General features: G+C 39.2%; 1 protein-coding gene across 3 annotated transcripts in view; it reads right to left on the bottom strand.

Annotated features, from left to right (window-relative positions):
* LOC139695066 (calcium/calmodulin-dependent protein kinase type IV-like) overlaps positions 1 to 19,993 on the bottom strand; it is a 76,115-nt gene that overhangs the window by 47,649 nt on the left and 8,473 nt on the right. For 2 of the 3 annotated variants that reach the window (XM_071593681.1, XM_071593683.1), the window contains exon 2: positions 39 to 351. In XM_071593681.1, the coding sequence (XP_071449782.1) occupies positions 39 to 142 (104 nt within the window). In that variant the 5' untranslated portion in view covers positions 143 to 351. Of the gene's footprint in view, positions 1 to 38; positions 352 to 7,381; positions 7,404 to 19,993 lie in introns of those variants that run through there. The other variant, XM_071593682.1, reaches the window with a different exon arrangement.

The raw sequence follows: 19,993 nt of genomic DNA, 5'->3' as shown, positions 1-19,993 counted from the left end.
CGGCGAGACGTTACCTAACAAGTGTTTACCGTACTCACCTGCCAATGATGTCTCCTAGGATATATTCGTCCTCTATTCGCCTCTGTTTCTCTTCCTTTCTCGTGATCCACGGCGCGTCCGACATCGAGGTCACACTCTCCATTTCCTCTCCTGGGAGAACTCCACGGGGAGTTGGACGCTCGGCTGTGCGCGTGGTGTTGAACGCAGCGGAGACTTCAACGGCCGACGCGCAGTCAAATAAATAGTGGTCGCGAACGACTTGGGGTGGAGTTCCTTGCTTCCTTCCAAAAGGAACAGCTTCTTTTCCCCTTAAATCCTCAAAATGGGCGGCTGGCCATCGTAGTACAAGTCCTGTGGCACAAATGGATGGTTGACAAAAGGGAGAAGATTAAGTCTTCATTTTTGGCATGGAAAGAGACAGAAAGTATGACTACACTAAAAATGCTGTCGAAAAACATGACAAGACTATATCATTTTTACCTTTTGCATATCAAGACCTTCATATAGATATTAAATTGCACGGCACAGAGCCAAACGTTTTTGCATAAATATGAGCAAACTTCGCAAAAATCATTTAGATGCCAAGCATTTAGATAGCATGCATTTAGATTTAGACTTCGTTATCATGAATCCAGGAATTTTTAGACACAGAATCCATTCTCGATCTACTCTTTCATCTGCAAAAATATGCATACGTGCATATTTCTTCGGCCTCCCGATGAGATGAGTATATTTTAATGTACTTACTTCACCCAGGGTTAATCTTTGTAATTTCTCCAGTCCACATTTATTTCTATCTCTGTCTTCAGCAAGCCACCTTGTCTCAAAATGTATCCTATCCATCTATCAATTTTATTTTCGGTGTCCTCCATAATTTTCTATCTTCTCCCAATATTCCAAAGTCTTTTTTCTCAATTATTTTATCTAATCTTCATCCTAATATGCGTCATTGCACAGTAAGCCCAACTTACCGTTTCATTCAATATCTTTATTTTTGCTTATGCCAGTATTCATGGCGCATCTCTAAAGAATTAGAACGTCTTTTGGCTTACATGTTAACTGCAGTGTTTTTTTGTACTTTTCTAATTGCTTATGATTCTGTTTCCCAGGTAAAAAAATAAGGCAACTTCTGGTTTTTAATTGTCTAATTATATATTTTCATCGACGTATAACCTTCTGCCACTGACCATTATTTTTGTTCAACTGGTGGGTCCATCGATAGAAACGCAACATGTTGATTTTTCCTTCATCGACACAAAATCCTGCAGTGTTGATTTTTATTTAACATTTGGTCAAACCACTGCTTCTATTGAAGATATAGGTGAAAGTGCATTATATTCACATATTCCTTCCTGTATTTTTTCCTCTTTACTAGTTAGCTCATATTGAATGATAACCACCCACTAATGTCTAATGTCCACGGATGCGGACGGAGCACGGATGAGCACGGATGTCTTATGTCGTTGTTCCCATAATTCTGCCCTCTTTAGAATAGCATTTCTATTCCAAAAGGTAACTTTCGAATGCTTTCTGCAAATACACTATGCGGTAAATGACCATTGATCATTGCCCATTCTCTTCTCAACAAATTACCCGAGGTCTCTAGTTGCCACTTTTGTGTTTCAGTTTTTCTCAAATTCTATTTCTTCTAGATATTACTCCGCTAGAAGTGCCATTACTCTAATAACTGTTCATGGAAGAACTTTCGGCACAATTTTTATCATGTTAGGCTTTGAGTTAATGTGTTTTTAATATTTGGGATTATTATTATTCTCATTAGAGTATATGCAACATAAATATGTTGCATATACTCTAATGTTGATAATACTAGCAAAATAAACCCTTTCTGGCTCAATGTTTTCATAAAGTAACATAGATAACGAGGCATGGTCAGGAGTACTCATGACCATTCCTCGTTTACTGGTTCTTTAGCACTGAGGACCCATTATCATCTGTCTTCAATTTGGTAGACTTGCCAAATTGGAGTTACTTTGTTGTTTTTCAGGAAGCATTCCAATATTTCTCATGATTTGATAACGGTAATATTTGGGTCCTGCTAAGTTTCATTGTAGTAAAGCCGATATTCATGGACAAATTAATTCGTCAGGAAAATAACACATTATTGTTACGTACCTCCTGCAGTATTTTCGGCCATAATTTTCATCATACGTTAATGAGTTTTTAATGTTGTTTCCATGTTACAACACCGGTCAATTTGCTTAATGATATTTCTATAACATGGCCACTACATGTTACATCTTTGTTGAAGACTTGAGGATCTATTTGGGCACTTAAACGTTGATTCAGTAGAAATGTATTTTTATAATTAACAGAATTATCCATGCGCTGTTATAAGATTAATGCCGATAATAATTATAATAAGAAGAATGATCATGTCGTTCATTATTATATATTTTCCAGCTTTCCCAAAGGACGTAAGACTGATCAATCACTAAGGTAATTTTATTTTTATCGGCTACGTTCTCTCCACGGTCACTGGGGTCACACTCAGAAATATCGCTTATGGGAATCTAAATGTTTACTTTATTCTTCAATGCCCTCTTTCAAATGAGCACCCTTAAAATCTCCCATTTGGATGCGATTTTAAAGTGTTTTTTTCATTTTTCTCCATTTTTTGGACGTTTGGGGATGACCCGCAGAAATTTCAAAGAGTAAAAATCATTCGCCTTGACTGGGGATTGGTACCCGGATCCCTCGATGTCCGGTCGAGTGCTCTCATCAGTTAAGCCACCGAGGCGCCCTGTTAAACTTCGAAAGTGTAAGGGATTTAAAGGAACAAGATGTTGTGACGAAATACCGTACATACAGGGTTCGTCCGGAAAATAAGTGTACTGACTCTGGGCTGGGCGCGCCGCTCCAGGCGCGCCCAGCACCGCTCTGACGGGGTGCGATTGGAGGAGGGTATGTTGGCAAGCGACGCTGAAAAAGGCAGTCGGCTCTGAGCTGTGGTGTAGTGAGGAGCTCTGTTAACGCGAACCTCCACGCTCGACCCACGTCACGGAACGCGCTGCCGAAGTTTTTGGAGCAGCGTTATTCCATCAAATTTGCGGTAAAGCTTGGGAAATCGTCTACCGAAACTGTCGGTATGATTAACCAGGCTTACGGGGAGTCAGACATGTCCAGAAACATGATCTTTCGGTGGCACAAGATGTTCGTGGAGGGCAGAGAAGAGGTCGACGACGAGTCTTCGAGAGGTTCCCGATGATGCCTTCGCGGGAGCGTTCCAGGAATGGGAACGCCGCTGGAACAAGTGTATCGACTCACAAGGGTCCTATTTTGAGGAATATTAGCTTAAGCTATGTAAAAGTGTAATAAATTTTTTTCCTGAGCTCAGTACACTTATTTTCCGGACGAACCCTGTACAGGTACGGTATTTCGATCTGTATAATGTCATAGGTTTTCGTAGTCGTGCGCGTTACGCGACAGCTTACGAGGCTAAAGCCAACTTTAAGCACAAACTTTTAGACACCTTAGACAAATTCAAAGAACCGCGGGAGGTGATGCCGCAGTAACTTTCAACTCAGTCACCTATTAACATGCATTAAAACTGCTACGAGTATTTTAGGGCCTACAGAGGGCACTGACCCACGGATGATGTCAGGGGCATGACTAACTCCCAACAACGCCGAACAAGGACTGTCATTGTGATGTCTCACTATTTAGGTGACCCCTGGACTCCCGTTGACTGATATATACGATCGAGTCAACAACACGGAGGAGGCTTCGGTAGATCAAAGCCTGAGGAGGACATCTTTAAAATAAACCTTCTGAGATACGCCGGGATTTCCATTCCTTTGAACAATCCAACATCCCCCGCTCATTAAGATTACATATACTCCTTGAGTACGTAAACTCTGACTCGCCGTGCCTAAGGTGGTTCGGCCACAAAACATTAATCTCTATGGACTCTCAATCCCAAAAATTCGTGTATCCCATAATATACCATTAGGGTGGTTTGATATTTTTATTTGCACAAAGGATGCAGATAGAGATTACTTATATCATTTATACAATTTTATTTAATTACTTTAACTGTAATACTTATAGGTATACTATATTTTTGTCAATGTTCTGTATTTTTTTACACCTGATAGTTGATTCCCCATTGGATAGCTCCAATACTGAAAGCATATCTCTGAAAAAACCTCCTGTTATCAAGCGTAGAAAAATATTTGATCGACAAGGTCAACTTGGAGAAGTTGTTTTGTGACTTGTGACACATATGTTTCCAAAGTGGCGTGAGAGATGACTCGAGAGCACGATTTCTTCAATCTTGATTCAATAGCGTCACGTTTACAGAACTCCTTGAACGCTGTTACCCTGTTAGCCGACTAAAATATTTATTTATCTTCTAAGATCTAAGACCAGGAAATTTTGGTTACATCTTGCTCCAATAAAATTTGATATTGACCACATTACGAAATTGATCTAAATTGTTTGTGACATAAATATATGCAGATCTAAATACTATATATCGCGATTTATTTTAGACAACTACACGACCTCGGCGAATTTTTGAAATAACACATCCCCTCAAAATAGTTTTGACATTGTCAAATTAACTAAAGCTTCCTTCCAGAAATGAAGTGGCATTTATACAGGCATGAGTATTTGGCAAAAACATTTTAAAAACTATTGCAAACTAAGGATTGACGTTACTCCACGAGCATACACGGCATGAATTCAATTTATTCATGAAATACGTGCTTATGAGGGCACAAAAAATGGTTTTACATTACATTTTTAGACGATTAAACTACCAGCATACCATGCGCAGAATATCCTCTAAATTACTTAATTATAGAATGAAGAGTCAAGGTGAATGATTTTTACGCTCTGAAATTGTTGCATTGAAATACACGTTAGCGGATGACTCCGTTAAAAGTTACTGTTGCGGCATCTCCCGCAGTTTCTTTGAAAGAAAAAGGTTATTTAAGAACAAAAAACACAGTCATGAATATGCGATTTTTCTAGAACTAAGAATTTCGTAGATTTTAAAAATCTTAGTATTAATAATCAACTACGAAATTTTCAATTGAAACTAGTTGCGATAGTCTATATTATAGTTTAGTAATTTATTTATTTTATGATGTAATTCGCTATGGCTAATATCGGATAGTCCATTAATTGTAATGATTACCAGATCCAGTCCATAACTCGCGTAAAAATGAATAATATCACAATAAAAGAAAGAAACTGCGGGAGATACCGCAACAGCAACTTTTAACGAAGTCATCCGCGTCATCCGCAAATGTTGCATTGAAATCACAATAAAACTTTGTAAATCTGCAGGCCTAATGATGCTGCACCGCCGTGAAACCTGGGTTGCATTGAAGTTTATTTTTTATGTGGATTTACAATGTCTTATTTTGATATTATTCATTGTGGAGCAATTCCACAAGTTTATGCCCGGAACGATTAATTATATCGCGTGATAAATAAACATTGCGACGCGTACGTCCCCAAATTGAGCTTGACTACAGTTCTGCGTTACCAATTCCGCAACTTCCACATTCAAATCACTTCGAAAATATGATATGCATTTCCTCTTAATCATCACCACGACCGGCCATCATTCCTAAGATTGTCTAATGTAGTTCTTCACTCAATATTTTATCGCCTTTTCATTTCATGCCGAAATATTCCTTTTTTTGAGGCCTGTCATTATTTATTCATATATCTCTTCCGACGTCATCCTTTGCAGTCCTTTCCATGAACCCTCTATCATCGACTATATTCATTGGGTAGTCGTGTATGAAATGTTGTCCCATAAATTATTCACTCCCTTCCAGAACTTTCATTAAATTGCTTCTTCCTTCTCTGACCCTTAGTAGAACCTCTACATGAATTATTTCACCCATCTATCTGATCTCCACTATTCTTCTGTAGAACCAGTCTCGTCAGTGTCCTTCAGTCTTCACTTATATGTTGCTCTGATTACAAATACCTCAAATTCATGGAAAGGCACACCCCAGATACAAAATATTATTGGCTAATCGCACTCTTTTCTTTATTTGCCTGAGCTATTCCAATTGGTATTTTCTTGTCCATATGAAATGAGTTTGTAATTTTCCACGGACTCTCTTCCTTAGACTTATTAAAGTTTCCTCACTAACTCATTTAACGTGGACATTAAAAAAATCCATAAATTGAGGTCTGAAAGTGTAAAGCATAGCTATTTTCTTCTTGCATCGTCGCCGTTACTGCCTCCAAATAATATTCCACCACTTTAAGACTGAATAAATGCTTCGGTGGATTTCACTAAAATATTTCATTGCTGTACAACGTAGTATTTTCAGATGCCAAGCTACCTAATTGGCAATGCATCTGATCACTTTTGCAACGCAAACTGTTATGAAGCAATAAAATAATATGTGAAATCCGTTAAGTTTTCATTTAATCTTCAAGATAATATTTCACACGACGAGTCCGGAAACGTTGACCCTTCCTTGATCTGGCTTTCAATTTCCCCGTTTCTAACTTGCCCCCTACTTTTCTGCCACGAACCATAATATTTGTATGGAAAATAAAAACAAAAACACAAAACAAAAAAGAAAAGAAACTCAACGTTTCCGAATTTTCTGTAGTCACCACCACCTTTCTCTAGAGAGAGAAGCAAAGAACTGAGGAGAAGGTTTTAACAGAAGGGGCTGGGGACGCTGGATGAAAGGGGAAAGTGGGGGAAGGTTTGCGAGGGGAATTTTTAGAAGTGTGGGAATAATATGGAAGGTTTTGGGAGCGGAGGGGGATGAAAATATCTGAATATTGAGGTGATTAATATCTAACATTAATACCTGGTTCATTTCAGGAATCAAGGAGCCAGATAAACGTCTGTGCTATTATTTTGAGTTAGCGTGCAGGGCCAAAGGGTGGGAGGAATGCTTAAAGTGTTGGAAGGAATGAACCCTCTGGCACTACACTCATAATCAAAACAATAGACCAGGCGTTTATCAGGCGCCATGGGTATATAGGGTGTTTTTGAGTGACACAACTTTCTTCGGGGGGGGGGGGGTAGAGAAGATGCTGAAGACGCGTCTTTAGCATCTTCTCTACGGTTCAGGACGCCCTTCGACCTCAAAAAGTGAAAAAATTTTGAAAGAGTGAAGGTTTTGTTGGGCAGGGATCGCAGATTAAGTGTTTGTATGAATTCTGAAGAACTCGGTATCCCTTAAAGTGATTTCGAACGACTTGTGACCGAAAACAAGGGCATGAGAGAGGTGTGTGCGAAGTTGGTACCGCAAGTGCTCATGGGCGAGCAAAAGGAAACTCGCACGCGGATCTTCCAAGAGCTTCTCGACCATTCCTTAGCCATTCTTAAAGCCCTGAAGTTGCCCCACAAGCCTTCGTCCTCTTCCCCCACCTCAAATTCGTGCTGAAAGGACGTCACCACGGCTCGGTGGAAGCGTTACAGCAGGTCGTGACGAGGGAGCTTAGCGGCATTCCGGGCGTGGACTCCCAGAAGGCTTGCGAGGCGTGGAAAACCCAATGTCAGCGGTGTATGAACACACAAGGGTGGTAGTTGGAAGTAATTTGAGGGAATGTATCAATTCTGGCCAAAATATATTTTTAATAAACACAGTCCTACTATGCAACAATTTCAGAGTGTAAAAATCATTCGCCTTGACTGGGATTCGAACCCAGATCACTCAATATCCGGTCGAGTGCTTTAGCCAATTAAGCTACCGAGGCGTCCTCTTAAACTCTGAAATTTTCTTTCAAACAGATTCTTTGGAACAGTCCTACTACTTTTGGAACAGACCTAGTAGTCTTCAACATCGATTAGGTGAACATAGGTGTCAGTTTTAGAGTGGTACGATATTTTTTTTATAATGCAATAGATACGTACACGAAAGGAAATTTTTTATTTAAAAATGAAACCTAATGCGAGCAGTATCAATCTCGTACTTTTTATAATACACCTTTGTTGCAAAAAGTGTTAAAATTTCCCATCTATTATTTATCATCTGATGACATGGAAACAGTTCCCTCGTCGTAAGTTACGTCTACGTCACGAGGACAGAGAGCTGATGTACGTTTCCAACTCGTTATCTGAAAGAGCGAGCCCGCCGCCGGAGGCATTAGCGTTAGTTTGGTCATAAATCACGTGCGCGCTGAGTTTTTAATTGCCGGGACGAATCCCCGATGCTTTAGGGAGCCCTCCGAGCGCACGCGCGTCCAACCCCTCTCTGGCAAAATTGTTCTTGCGTAAACCTGGAGGGATTTTTTCGCACAGTGTGTTTTGAATAAGGATCGCAGATAGAACATCCGTCGGAGAAAAAGGAACGCGTAAATGATCTCAAAACACAATCGGTGACAAAAAGAATCACCATGCTTTACAGCAAACATTTTTTGGATAGATTAATGGTGCAGAAATAAATGAGGGCAAGAGTTATAAGGAGGATAGGAGTTTCGTGTATGCTTCGCGTGGATCGCTCGACGAAACTTCGACATGTCTCATCACCAAGGTATGTTTATCCGCACAGAAATTGAAAAATAAAAATATATTTGTTTTGCAATCCATACACGTTGTTCCTCCCAGCATTTCGATTTCTCCGCTTATTTAATGGTGTCAGAGCTGTTTCTCCAGCAATAAAACCTTATTGTTTTGTTTGCGGTTTCTCGAATTTCTCGCAATCGTATCTATAGCAATTGTCATAGCATTCCAGGTAAGCAAGATGGTGTGATTCGGGGACGCCATTATCTACATTCATTCCTCATAGAAGAATACGGAAAATTTTAAATAGCGCTTTCTGTAGCGGAACAGGGAAGTGGTCCTCTGTAGTCGTTTTTATTACTCACGAGTAGAAAACGTGGCTAACCGTTGGAACCCCGATGTTCCGAGTCGTATAGTTCAGGCATAATTCAGCGAATGTATCCATGTTGACGAGGTAAACGCCGAATTAAAAGAATGAAAACTGGAATATTTTGTAGCGTATATTAATAATATCGTGATGTGATCGCCTCAATGCCTGTCTTAAAGTTTATTATAATTTTAGTACTAAATAGCAAAATTAAAATTTTATACAGCCTAAGGAGAGCATTAAAATAATATTTCCGGAAGCTTAAATGACGAACAAATCACGGTTTGATAATGTAAAGCATAACAAAGTTTGTGAAGCATATCGAGATTTGGAAAATATAAACCAATATATGTTTTTATTTCATAATGTAACCATTTTGTAATTTTGCGATACACAAAACAGCTTTGTAGAATCACGTTTTCATTTTATTTATGAGGAAGCATTCCAAGAGTGTCACCTGAAACTATGATATTTTGTCATAATTAAATTAATTATTATCATCGAATCATCATTTAATTTTCTCCCCCATTTGAAATTAGCAAAACATTTTCGCACTATACTCAAATTTTGATGTTATCAAAGTAGCTGGAAGTTATGCTAATCAAATAGAAAATATAGCGTAGATGACATAATTACAATGGCAGTTATGCAGGCAGTATTTTAATTTAAATATTCATAAAATTTACGAATATTTAAATGCTAATGAATGATACTTCTTGGAATTGATTCGACATCGATGGAAAGAATGGAATGGAAAGAGATGGGTATCAGAGCATGCTCTGATACCCATCTCTTTCCATTTGTTACTCCTTTTGTCTTATTAAGCTGATAAAGTATTTCGTGTGCGTATGCCCTTCGGAATGAATTTGAGCAGGTGCATCATTTTATGCATGCGTGCGGGTTTTTTTTAACTAAAGTGAACATAGTAATAAGGATATAAAGGCAATAATTGCAGTGGCTAAAAAAGAAATTGAAACATGAAGGTTTTCAATGGCCAAAGCTTTTAGTGGAGGAATAAAGAAGATATAATTGGAGGTTTTTATATGGGTTGCTGTATTGAATGGTTCTAGAAACAAAATTCGAGGAAGGAGAATTAGGATTAATTAGGAACTGAAGAGTAATGGCTCCGGAATGGCAGTAGTAAGATGGATATGGAAGAGAAAACACGAAGATTATGCCAGTCGGGAGTGAGAGAGAGATTATTCGGGTGGGGAGTGAGTGAGAGGACTTGGCGAGGGTATTACAAAAAGACATATATATATATATATATATATATATATATATATATATATATATATATATATATATATATATATATATATATATGCTTTCGTAGACGTAACACGGAAGTGCCGAATAGTACAATACACAGTAACACACAATATAGAAACAAAAAAAAGAAGAACACTCACACGTTATTTCTTGATATTTCGACGGAATCACTCCGTCTTCATCGGAAGATATAGAAGTCCTATCTATCTTCTATATCTTCCGATGAAGACGGAGTGATTCCGTCGAAATATCAAGAAATCACGTGTGAGTGTTCTTCTTTTTTGTGTTTCTATATTGTGTGTTACTGTGTATTGTACTACATATATATATATATATATATATATATATATATATATATATATATATATATATATATATATATATATATACAGGGTTCGTCCGGAAAATAAGTGTACTGACTACTGATTTTTTCTCGCCGCTCCAGGCGCGCCCAGCACCGCTCTGATGGGCTGCGATTGGAGGGGGGTATATTGGCAAGCGACGCTGAAAAAGGCAGTCGGCTCTGAGCTGTGGTGTAGTGAGGAGCTCTGTTAACGCGAACCTCCACGCTCGACCCACGTCACGGAACGCGATGCCGAAGTTTTTGGAGCAGCGTTATTCCATCAAATTTGCGGTAAAGCTTAGGAAATCGTCTACCGAAACTGTCGGTATGATTAACCAGGCTTACGGGGAGTCAGACATGTCCAGAAACATGATCTTTCGGTGGCACAAGATGTTCGTGGAGGGCAGAGAAGAGGTCGACGACGAGTCTTCGAGAGGTTCCCGATGATGCCTTCGCGGGAGCGTTCCAGGAATGGGAACGCCGCTGGAACAAGTGTATCGACTCACAAGGGTCCTATTTTGAGGAATATTAGCTTAAGATATGTAAAAGTGTAATAAATTTTTTTTCCTGAGCTCAGTACACTTATTTTCCGGACGAACCCTGTATATATATATATATATATATATATATATATATATATATATATATATATATATATATATATATATATTGAAGTATTACGAGATGCTCATAGTTATTAATAAAGGATATATGATAACGGCATCGGTATAAGAGTGTGCTGAGCGTTGTCCCGGAATATCTCCATTATATATATATTGAAGTATTACGAGATGCTCATAGTTATTAATAAAGGATATATGATAACGGCATCGGTATAAGAGTGTGCTGAGCGTTGTCCCGGAATATCTCCATTAATGTACATTTCTACTTCTCATTATCCTGACTGAAGTAATTTAGATATAGCCTCCGCCACTCCGCGTAATTAGTGAAATTAGCATTATTTTTCAATAGGGACGGCGTCACCAGACCATTTATGAAGAACAAATGTAAAAAGATATTTGATAATTTTAAGGTGGAAGAACTTCGTTTATCGCCGCGTTTCTTATTCCCCTAAATCTTGATTTTATCTCTCAAGTCCACGGTTCTTCCATAGCTTTCTGGTTCCTATATTTACCATTCCTTAGCCTGATCATTTCTGAGGCCGTCCAAAGTCACCATGATTTGAACCCTAAGCCTTTACGTCAGCGGCCGAGCCCTCTAATGGGTAGAGCACCGCGGTTATATTATTTTTACGGATAATTTACAGCATGCACATGGTTAAAAAATGTTTAAGACGTTAATAATTTGCTCATCCCCTGTTATTATCGACTTGTTCACTTATACGAGGGTAGGCTGAAAACAAATGCACACATGCTTGTACGCCACAAAACAATGACCTTCAGAAGTACTCCTGGTGACATGTGGAAGTAACATTCCCCCCTCAACACGCATGCAAAGGTTTAAGGTCGTTACATTCATCCAGTGTATTTTAATAAGCGGAAGTATGGAGACGTGTTCCAGTGCTATGTCAACGCGAGTTAAACAGCGTGCCGTTATCGAATTTTTGCCCTTATCCCATCGTCCGAGGTGTAATGATTACCTTTAAGGTGTCTCTTGAGTTAAGGAAAACAAATAACAATCGCAAGGCGCAAGATCGGGGGAATAAGGAGGGTTTTGTTTGTTCTGTTTGTTTTGGTACCCATCGTGCACAGAGTTTACGGTATCCCAATTGTTGAATAATGAGTCCGACACGCTCATTGGATATTCGAATATGATTTGCGATACGCTTTTGAGTGATTCGTCGGTCATTTTGAATCGAATCTTTGACGAGTTTGCGATGTTTATCGTGTGTCGCAGTGATCGGACGTCCGCTGCGTGTTGCATAAAAATTTATGACTTTTCCAGGCTGGCAACCACGAAATTTTACTACCCATCGATTTACAGTAGACCTATCAACAGCATTGTTACCATAAACAGCCTTTAAACGACGATGAATCTCAGTAGGAGCCACTTTTTCAGCGGTAAAAAATTCAATAAAAGCACGCTGTTTGACTCGCGTTGACATAGCACTAGAACACGTCTCCATACTTCCGCTTCTCAAAATATACTGGATGAATATAACGACCTCAAACCTGCGCATGGGCGTTGAGGGGGAATGTTACTTCCACATGCAACCAGGAGTGCTTCTAAAGGTCATTTTTTTGTGGTCTACAAGCATGTATGTATTAGTTTTCAGCCTACCTTCTTACTATTCTCTCACTAAATTATATTTCGGGTCTTCCTGCCGTGTATTGAAAATATTATCAAATATCAACGTTTCGTTCTCTTCTACTTTCCGTCAGCTACTGGAGAAATTCTCAGCGTGCAGAATGAAACAATCAGTTTTGTCTTTTACATATACTCACGGAGTAGGAAAACCCGAAAGTGTTAAAACGTAAGTGCACGGATCTCTGCGGAAACTTCCTATAAAAGAAAATTGAATAAAATCTTCTTCAATTTGACGAACAAATTTTTAATTCACAAAGTTTCCATTAAATCTTTTAAGTTGAGATTTTATTATTCATGCCCTAACAGCAGGTTGGCCATGAAATAGGACCAACAAATGTCGATGTGTAATCCGCGCAAGTGAGGCCTCGGAGTGTGGGCGTCGGAGTCTGGCAACGCCGTTGGCAAGACGTGCGCGGGTTCCCCTTCCCCCGCCCCCGCCACCCGTTACGCCTCCCGAATGAAAACACCTCTCGCCCCCTGCCGATCTGCACACAATGCCTGCGAGCACCGGACTGCCCATTACACAACAATAGCACGGCCCTCTTTTCGGTGCTGTGGGTGGGAGGAAAGATTGCAGCATCGGTTTGGCGTGAACACGAGGGGTGTCATTCTTCGATATCCATCGGGAGGTGCGGGGTCCCCCGCACCACCAAGTGGGTGGCCCATCTAAATCGCCCTCGGGAGATGAATCCGAGGAGGCGCGATCGGAAAGGCCTTCCCGCCGCTGATGGCCATCCGAATCGGAGTTGTGTAATTGACCGCGATTTCAGAGACGGTGGAGTTTCTCGTTTAAGAAGCGTATCCGATTCGACGGACCAGTTCTCAACGTGTTGGAGGACGGATGCTACGACATATCGTCGACATAAACAACCTTTTAAAGAAGATGAATCTCAGTAGGAGTCACTTTTTAACTAACGGTGTTTAACTCGCGTTGACATGGCTCTAGAACACGTCTCTATACTTCCGCTTCTCGAAATACACCGGATGAATGTAACGCCCTCAAACGTGCACATGCGTGTTGAGGAGGAATGTTACTTCCATATGCCACCAGGAGTGATTCTGAAGGTAATTTTATTCGTTGTCTACAAGCATGTGTGCATTAGTCTTAAGTCTACCTCCGTATTTTACATTATCTCAATTAGCAGGGACAACAGGAAGGATGTAAAAGAAATTCATGTGATTAAAGATATGATACAGTACCGAAAGGTATCGATCATATACAAGAAGCAATATATCCATTACTTCTAACCATGCCTAAGGGTGTATGCCAAATGTGCTGTTGCTGTTGAAAGTTTTAAGTTGGGCCTGACTTGTCTCGTAAAGAGCCACAGGGACCAGACTTGAAGCACACGATCGAACCGTGGTTTAGAGGAATGGGTACTGCTCCCTCATATGCGAGTACTAATGTCCTGTTTAAGGACATAAAATTTACACAAGAATAAGAGGATGTTTTGAGATTATCAAGGAATAAGAAAAAATCAAATAGGTTGTCGGCTAAAAATTCCCAGCACTTGTATCAGTATGCTAACTTCTGAAGAAATATTACAGTCAGTTTAAGGAACTTTCATGTTTCAAATGTCTATTTTTGTTCGGTCATTTAAAATCAATAATCAATGGTGAAATGGTTGATGTCTATACTAAATCACGTGCTATACTAGCCTAAGGAAGCCTATAGCATAGGCTTCTATAGTAGCAGAAATTAGTTTATTTCATTCTAATGGTATGACGGGAAAATTGCGATGAATAGAGCCACAGAGTTCTGCAGCATAATTTTCTGATTTGAATAACAAATGCAAACCCGCATGTTATGCTGTCACATTCCGCATTTTTTAGCCATTATTATATGTTATGTAAATACAAGTGCATGTGATAACACGTAACTCTGGGGGCTAACTTACTGGCTTCCCACCCTGAGGGTCCGGGTTCAAATCCCGCCGGTGTTGAATATTTTTCAGAGGTAACTCGATCCCTACTTGAGGTGCTTTGTGGAGGGCACTTTGAGTGAGTACGCCGTCCGTCGGATGGGACATTAAACTGCGGACCCCTTGGCGCCTTTCGTAAAGAGTAGGCTAATGCCGACGCCGGGTTTCTCTCCACCCTTCATCCTTTCCTGTCCATCCCCTATGGCGCAAATGACCTTAGCTGTCGGTCGCCTCCCCTAAAAACTACTACTAACACGTAACTCAATGAAATCTTTAATTAAGAAATTGAAAAAAAGATTCAGAAAAGGAAATTGACAAATACAAGGTTCGCATAAAATGTATCGGGAAAAGTTTTAGAAAAATAAATTAATTTCAAATATTGCTGCAATACCTCAAAATGTTCTAAACTGCATCTCTTGAACGTCGACGCACTTTTGCCAATGCGGCTTTTCCACGATTCTAAGGCTCCCTGGTAGTCGGATTCCCGAAGGTCCTTACGAGGGATCAGCCTGCAAGCTTCCTTGACGGCTCTTAAGGTTCCATGGTGGTGTCCTTTGAGAGAGGATTTCACTTTCGGGAATAGGATATAGTCAGCTGGTGGCAAGTCGTAACTGTAAGGGGGTTGGGGAATCGTCGCGATTCCGTTGCAGTAGGTCTTCGCAAGCAAACACACTCGACTTTGCTCTTGGCCGTCCTTCAGCACCTTCGGGATGAGTTTAGAGAAGATATTTCCATTGCCAAATTTTCAGTGATACTGGTGCGCGCAGTAATGTTATAAATGCCAATACGATCTGCGATCATGGTCACACTCAACCGACGGTCTGAATTCAGCACGTCAGGAGAAATTGTTATCGATACTTTTTATACAATCTTATAATTTAACTTTTATAGTTATATTGAAAATAGTCTTCTCGATTACTTAACAAACTGGTGTGGTGATTGGGCAGAAACTTGTGAATTAAGTGAAATCTGAAGGAAAAGAGGAGATTAAAGAGATCGGCGAGTATCTCCTCTTTGGGAATTATCCCGTTTCTACCAGTAATCAAACTGTGAAATTATTCGGGGTGGATTTGAACGATGACCACATTCTCGCTTTCCCTTAGATACCTTCTGGCCACGCAAATGACCTCAGTGAGTGATCCATCATGCTCCCAATGTGCACGTCACCGTGACATAGAAGCAAGTTTTGAGTTTATGATAATTGAGTTCTTCGGGCGATCTTTGAGTGAAAATCATTAAAGTCCGAAACTTTTCAACTCAAGCTGATAAGTTTGTGAGCATTAGAGGAGTTATAAACGAGACAGAAATATTGAAAGAGCCGGCCGACATTGAAGTAATGCGAAATTGAGTGATTAAACGTTTCAATCGAACATCTAGCCAACTGAAGCTTTCATATTCGACATTATAAATAATAGCCATAAATTCGTATTGCGCAACTTCACAGCCGCTTGCGTGCTTTTCTCCTCGTGACTATTTACAGCCCTGAGCCCATAAGTACTCCTTTGATCAAGAGCAATTTCACGCTTATTGCCTCAGAAGAAACATATTTCGTTTAGCTATTAACGTTAGTCATATAGTGTTACTATATTGATATATATATATATATATATATATATATATATATATATATATATATATATATATATATATATATATATAATATATATATATATATATTATATATATATATATATAATATAATATACATATATATATATACGGGTCGCGGTAGTCCAGTGGGTAGAGCGTTGGACTGCTGACCGGAGGGTCCCGGGTTCGATTCCCGGGCAAGGCACTCTGGGCACCTGCAGCTCCACCCAAGCTATGTGATTTTTCGGGTACCAGGTCTTCCTGGGAAACCATAACTGGCACAGGGAATGGAACCGGCCCCCCTACCCTGATGTGTGAATTTCACACGCCGTATAGGGCTTAGTACTGGGTGAACTCTACCATCACCTACTAAACCGACCTTCGGGTTGATTACTGTGATTATATATATATATATATATATATATACATAATCATATATATATATATATATATATATATATATATATATATATGTGTATATGTATATATATATATTTATTAACACTAATTAGGGAAGAATGGAGGGGCTCAGTAAACCAATCTTAGGATTGAAATACTGTTAATGATTAATATTATTGTTTATCTTACATTTCTTTGGCGTAGTACATCGGTTTCGGTTGGTTTTCATAATTGATATTTAACTCCCACGAAAATTTTCATGGCAAAAAAATGGTACCACTGGCACTTTCAAATAGATCTAACCTTTTACGGCAGCAGAGTGACATGATACATACATATATATATACCATTTTTTATATATATATATATATACCATTTTATATATATATATACCATATATATATATATATATATATATATATATATATATATATATATATATATATATATATATATATATATGTATCATGTCACTCTGCTGCCGTAAAAGGTTAGATCTATTTGAAAGTGCCAGTGGTACCATTTTTTTGCCATGAAAATTTTCGTGGGAGTTAAATATCAATTATGAAAACCAACCGAAACCGATGTACTACGCCAAAGAAATGTAAGATAAACAATAATATTAATCATTAACAGTATTTCAATCCTAAGATTGGTTTACTGAGCCCCTCCATTCTTCCCTAATTAGTGTTAATTCTCTCACCCTCTGATTAGTTCCCTGTTTTACGTCCTTCTTAATTTGCCCTATGTACTTGTCTCTTGGTCTTCCTCGTGGGATCTTTCCTTAAATTTTTCCTTCTATTATGTTTCGAACTAATCCATTGTGCTCCAGGGTATGTCCAATTGATCTATGTCTTCTTTGCCGTAGAGCTCTCCATATGGTCCTGAAAGTTTAGACGAACTGCTTCCTTGTTTGCAATATTATATTATTTTAACACAGTAGTTGCCTCTTCTCAAATGAACGCCTTTTTCTTCATAATTATTATAAGTTGTCTTTAGATGAATATCTAATTCGACGGACGATGTAAATCCTTTGCTATAATCAGTAGACAATCAGACAAGTTGTTTTTGATGCTCTGTACGAACACAACACAAGTTCATTTATGGGTCCAATACATTGCATATTTAACCTCTGTACGGTCTATGACACCAGTCCACGGTTTTAACAACAATTCATTGATTGTCTACCAACCACCCGTCTCCATTCAAAACTGCTAGGGAATAAGTCCATCTCCTCTGGCTTCGAACCCAGTAACTTAATTCGCTCTCTCCCTTCCACATACATTCCTGTAGGTATGCCGCTTGATGAGATTATTGCCGGGACTAGTTTCCCCTGCTGTTTTCGCTGAGATTCCTTTCGGCATCTTCGGCTTTCAAACGCGTCCCACGCAGCCGTCCTTCTTCTTTAAACAGCAGTGCGGACGTGTGTCTGCCCATCAGCTGAGGACTTAAACTCGCGGCCTTCGCAGAAAAGTCAAAAATCATCTCCCTGAAAAATGTTCGCCGAACCTGAAGGAGTGAAAGCGGGATAAGAGTATTTATCTTCCTCCGCTAGGGTCCCCCTGTCAATTAAGATTTGTAGTTCAATAAGAGGATGATGAGTCGTGAATTGAAGTTGATGACTTTGATGATAGTTTTTCGTTTGCACAGACGAAGCATTTGTTCCGTTTAAATCGCGGGGAACGTGCTCTAGGCGTGACGCGAACCCGCGATTAATTCATCTACCATCGCGTGGGTGCCATATCACGAGAGTGAATGTCCAATTAAAAATTATTAATTTGCTGAGAAAAATATCTTTACTCTGCCACAATTGTCCTCATTGTTTGCCAAATTCCTACCCCGATAAGTACAATCACATTTGACGAAAGCTAGCCTGTAATCGCTATTTGTCAAGACTGCTACTGTAATGTGTACGTTAGCAGCTGTTCAATAAACCGTCAAAGCTAAAGTTTTCAGCACCGAGTTACATATATTATCTCTACAAGAATACAATCTTTCATTTTCGTCGCGTTACCACTCCGTAATATTTTTGCACAGCTAAATTCCCAAAACATAAAATTACACCGATCTTCAAAAAAATTCATAAATTTCCTAGGCCTTCATTGTTAGTCCGTCTGTATAGGCAACTGTCAAATTGTAATCAGTCAATCTCAGGAACCGTAAGATAGGATGTAGGGTCAGAGAGCATTTGTCCCGATTGATGAACTTCCTGTTGATCCACTGCAAATGTTTGAGGATTTAAAGGTTCTGCAATCCTGCAGTGTAACAATAACGTTCTCGGAATAATACGTCCATTCATTCTTTCTACTGAAAACCTGACCTTGAAAATGATCTTCTTTATACTTTAAAGTCATGTGTTCCAAACCATTTATATATTTAGAGTAGAATCAATTAGAAATTTAATGATAATGAATAAAATGACTGAATTTTCTGCCAAAAATAACGGAAACTAGTAATAATTTAAACAGTTCTGTAGTGGTTGAATAAAATTAGGACTAATCATATATCCACGTAATATAGTCCCTAGTACCAATTTAGAAGTCAAACACATTACACAAAAGTATATTATTACAGAAAAAGTACCAAATCATTAGTAGCTCTGAAAATTCCAAATTTCTTTGTTGCTTTAAAATATAATATCTGACTTTTCGGTAAACTATAGCTGGAAGTCATTTGAGGGATCAGTGCCACTGGCCAATCAGCGAACGGCCGTGACTGTGAGACTTGCGATGCCATGCCATGGATGTGGCATGACGTCCATCCGTCATAGTCTGGGTTCAAATATGGATGACGTCAGACACCCGCGGCTTAGCCCAAGCTCAGCAATAGCTTTAAGTTTAGGGCACCGGAAAATGCAGAAGAAGAAGGGAACTGCGCTTCCCTGAAGAAGAACACTTCAGGACGAATGGCACATGCTGCAAAAGGCAAAGGTACGAGTACGATATGACCTCTACCCATATTTCATATGTGAGCAGTCTTCGGATTATTACTTTGTATGTCTATTTATCACTGTGCGATTTGGGAATTCTTGGCAGAAGCAGTATTTTCTTTGAATTATAAAGCCAATTATGAGTGTCGTACGCTAATGTTTACGAGGATACGAAATAGTAAGCCACCACAAGTGATATCCCGATGAGATTTCCTCTGCCATTTCCCTCCTCCATCGCAGGACGGATCGAATGCTCCTGGGAAGACGATATAATCGCATTGGCGGGGCTAGATGAAACCGAACCCCATTTAAAGTATGCATCTATTTGGGCCAGATTCAAACAAATAAATTAATTTTCAAACATTATAAAAATATATGATTAATCAAATAAACATTATCTCGGTGATGAATTTAGTACATCTTCTACAATCATAATTAAGTTTGATAT

The sequence above is a fragment of the Hetaerina americana genome, unplaced genomic scaffold (genome assembly GCF_022747635.1).
Source record: "Hetaerina americana unplaced genomic scaffold, ioHetAmer1.1.p SCAF_6, whole genome shotgun sequence".
Classification (NCBI taxonomy): Eukaryota; Metazoa; Arthropoda; class Insecta; order Odonata; family Calopterygidae; genus Hetaerina; species Hetaerina americana.
Note: the sequence above shows the minus strand (reverse complement) of the source record. Positions and strands in the feature narration are given on the sequence as shown.